This window comes from Solanum verrucosum, unplaced genomic scaffold, assembly GCF_900185275.1.
Source record: "Solanum verrucosum unplaced genomic scaffold, falcon-dt-bn FXZP01000200.1, whole genome shotgun sequence".
In the NCBI taxonomy this organism is placed as follows: domain Eukaryota; kingdom Viridiplantae; phylum Streptophyta; class Magnoliopsida; order Solanales; family Solanaceae; genus Solanum; species Solanum verrucosum.
In genome coordinates, this window is record NW_026020093.1 from 168,260 (window position 1) to 172,060 (window position 3,801).

The following is a 3,801-nucleotide window of genomic DNA, read 5'->3' on the forward strand; positions in this document are numbered from 1 at the left end:
ATACTCTTCTTAATTTTGCATATTTTTGTTTGTAACAACTTAATATGATATCTAATCGTCAAATGTCAATATATATATATATATATATATAAAGATTTGACTATATATATATTACTATAATTATATTATAATAAACAAACCGGCCTTGGTAATTACCATAGTAGTAATTAAAATAAGTTCATTACAAGTCTAATAAATAAAAAAGAGAGCTCAAAATGCATTAAAATTGGGCAATGATAATCTGAACAAGAACCAGAATTGATCCGACCCGAATAAGAATGTTGGAAGATCCATTTCAATCAGCAATTGTCCAAGTCATATCATTTTCAAAGATCCAATGACAAACCTCAATCTTTCCGGGTCCCGACCCGAGTGCCATAAAAGCTCCATGATTCTCTCCCCATGTCGACGTATCCACATGACAAATGGCAACACCATGATTAATCTTAGCCTTGGAATTCGGATCCAATATATCCGCTTCATAAACCCGAACCTTTGGAACCGAATGACAATAATAAACTAAATACGGAAACAAACTTTGATGACAAGATACCGATTTCGTTACTTTCCCACCGTTGATTCCTTTGACTGATCCAATCAAAATATCTCCCTTTGACCCTTTTATATTCTCAGTTGTCCGAACGATGATATTTTGACCTAACACCGAGGTAGAAAAGTCAATCATGTCCTCAATTGAGCTGACACACCTCTTTGTTTCACCAGCACTCGGGGATCTTTCACACTCGATCAATGCATCGTCGATCATCTTCCCCATCTGAGAATCATTTCCCGCGTGGAAAATTTTCTTTAAATTACCGATTTTCGAAGTAGAAAATGGTAATTTCGATGCGATCACTCTAGGCAAAAAAGATCTTTTTGGCATTTTGTCTTGAATATCAGGCATTGGCATTATAGTTCCAATTTTCAACATTTTTTCTCTAAAAAATTTGCCTGGCTCAACCATCCATTTGTTATTTTTACCCATCAAAAAAGATGAAATCTGATTAATTGTTTTATTTTTGTAATCAGTAAATGTTGGAATTGATTTTCCATACTCATTAAAAGTTGAGTTGACACCATAAGTCTCAAATCCAATAGTTTGTGCATCAGTAATTTTAGAACCATATTTACTAAATCCATCGGATCCTTCACCAAATGACTGACCATAATTCTGAAAATGTGCTCTACCACTATTCGGATCATCCACGTACGATACAAAATTATCTTCTCCAACGTTAGATTTATCTCGATAATTTATAAACGTTTCGAAAGGAGCATTACCTGATAAACCATAACTCTTGAAGGTATTTTTTGGGACATTTGCATTAGATCCATACGAATTGAACATGTTGCCTCCACCATTTTCTGATTCACCATAGTTGGTAAATGTTGAGCCTATTACGTTGGAGTTATTAGCGTAACTGGTGAAGTCGTTGGCTGCTCCATTAGCATTTCTTGCGTAGCTTGTGAAAGATTGGCTCCCTGAATTTGTATCTTTCGAGTAGCTCATAAAAGATTGCTTTCTACCAACTCCCTCGGTTGAGTAAGTTGTGAATCGTAGATTAGGTACGTTGACGTTGGGCCCATAGATCTTGAACTGGCCAACGCCAAAAGCAGCTAGGCCTGCGAAGCAGAGATGGATTCAGAATTTGAAATTTGTGAGTTAGAGACATTTCGAATTAAAAAAAATATACTAAAAAGAACTACATGGTGAGTGGTGACCAAAGGGATTTGAACCCTTCCCAAGAGTCCTTTTAAGCCATTGGACCAATAACATACTAATGAATCCGCTTATTTATTACTTTAGTCTATCAAATATTAAGTTGATATGTAATTCAAATATTCTTATAAAAAATCTTATGAAAATATTTGAAAAAGATAGTATTTTTTATTCGACACATTATGAAAGAATAATTTTATTAGATACTTATAAAGTTAAAATAAATTAATTAAACTTCATAATAATAATTATGCAATTGGCTTATGACACTTTTGGTTATATCAATAGCCATCCATTTATTAACTCATTTGACCCGTCCAAATTTGTTCTAACTCGCTTATTTGACACCATAATCACTCAAATAACAATAATATATAAAGATTAAACCCGTCAAATTTAAATTTCTAACTCTGACTGACCTGTGCCATAAGTGTTGAAGCTTTGATCAATCACATTCCCGTTCGGTGCGTAAGTAGAAAATCTATCATCATGGCCAGCGCCACCGCGGCTATATTGCCGGAAAGAATTCACAGGAAGGTTATCATTTTCAGCATATATTTTGAAACTATCAAAACCACCAGGCAATTTGTTGCCATAATTGGTGAAATTCTTGCTCATATATGAAGAAAATTGCGTATCTTGGCCATGTTTGTCTAAACTTGTTGAAATATCAGGAAAACAGAGCAGATTTGCAGAGGAGCAAAATGATTGAATTTCATTTGACAGAGATTTTTGATCCCCTGTTGCTAGCTTTGAGTATTTTGCAAATTGTGCAGCATTTAATGGTGAAGCTTTGTTTAGAAGAAACCAAGGTTTTGGTAATTTATTTGAAATTCGTTTGTTCCAGTAACGAATTGAATAAGCTTTTGGTGTAAAAGGGTTTACAGAGTCGCCGGAGTTTTCTCTCTTTCCGGCCACAATCACCTGAATAACATACAAATGTGTTAAAAGAGTGTTTTGTAATTTATATGTACGAAAGAAGTACCGAAAACACTCTAAATTTGATGCGAATTATTAGTTTCATTCATGAATTATTAACCGCCGTAAAAACATTTTTTTACTTCACTGACTGAACTTAAATACATTTCGATCATGCAACATGAATGAAATACATCCATGAATTCTTACTAAGTTTAGTGATGTTATCAATATTTCCCTTGACTTTTTATTCAGAGTTTCATGCCTCCACAAAAGTTTAAAACTATTTACTATGTCAAGTGATAGATCGAGGGTGTATCTAATTTAGTTAGTCAAGTAGATGAGTGTTTTTAAGCCCGTTAATAATTCGAGTACCTAACTAATAATTTATGCCAAGTTTAGGAGTGTTTTAAATATATATATTTTTTTCAATTTTATGAAACATTCTCTATGTTTTTAAATAAGTGGTGTTTTTAACTTTTGTGTACTTCTTAAGAAAACTACTCATTCTAAAAAATAAAGAATGTTTTTACCCACTTATTGTTAATAAATATCTTGATAAAGATGCAGCTATTAGGTAGTTTCCTCATTATGCAAAACTTTCTTTATTTAAAGAAAGATATAATTGATAGAACATCATTAATGTTTTCGTGATTATTTAAAACAATACGTATTTAAGAATAAATAAAAAGGCTAAATTATCACTTACTCAAAAATAGAGTGAGTAATAAAAAAAATCTAACTTTAGTTTATAAAGAAATGAGTAGCAACCTAACTTGGGAAAGTGAAAAGACAAAAAATAACTTAAACTACCATGACAACTTACACTGAAAAGTAGGAAAATAGAGAGAAGCAAAGTGTTTGTATGCATTTCTTTGTGAAGATTTTAAATATTTCTTTTTTGAGAATGTTGTGTTTGTGGGATATAATTTCTTGTTGGAAGTATATAGATATATAATGCATAAAATAGTAGTATAGTATAGTAGTAGATATGATAATAATGATGATGATAAATGATAATGGAGGTACTGATGGAAATTGGCATTGTCATGCCATACAGCTAATAGAATGATCTACTATTCACACACTTATGTTGACTAGTTCTAGAATTCTTGACTTGAATATCTAAATAAGTTAATATATAAACCTATTTTTTAATTTGG

The 3,801-nt window shown here is 32.0% G+C and overlaps 1 protein-coding gene across 1 annotated transcript; it reads right to left on the reverse strand.

The window, feature by feature from the left end:
* Positions 1-293: 293 nt before the first annotated feature.
* On the reverse strand, positions 294-3,576 carry LOC125824761 (polygalacturonase-1 non-catalytic subunit beta-like). Its single transcript, XM_049504110.1, has 3 exons — positions 3,465-3,576; positions 2,140-2,644; positions 294-1,623 (listed from the first exon to the last, which is right to left on the reverse strand). The coding sequence occupies exons 1-3, from the start codon at positions 3,507-3,509 to the stop codon at positions 296-298; spliced, it is 1,878 nt and encodes a 625-aa protein (XP_049360067.1). The 5' UTR covers positions 3,510-3,576; the 3' UTR covers positions 294-295.
* Between the last annotated feature and the right edge of the window lie 225 nt (positions 3,577-3,801).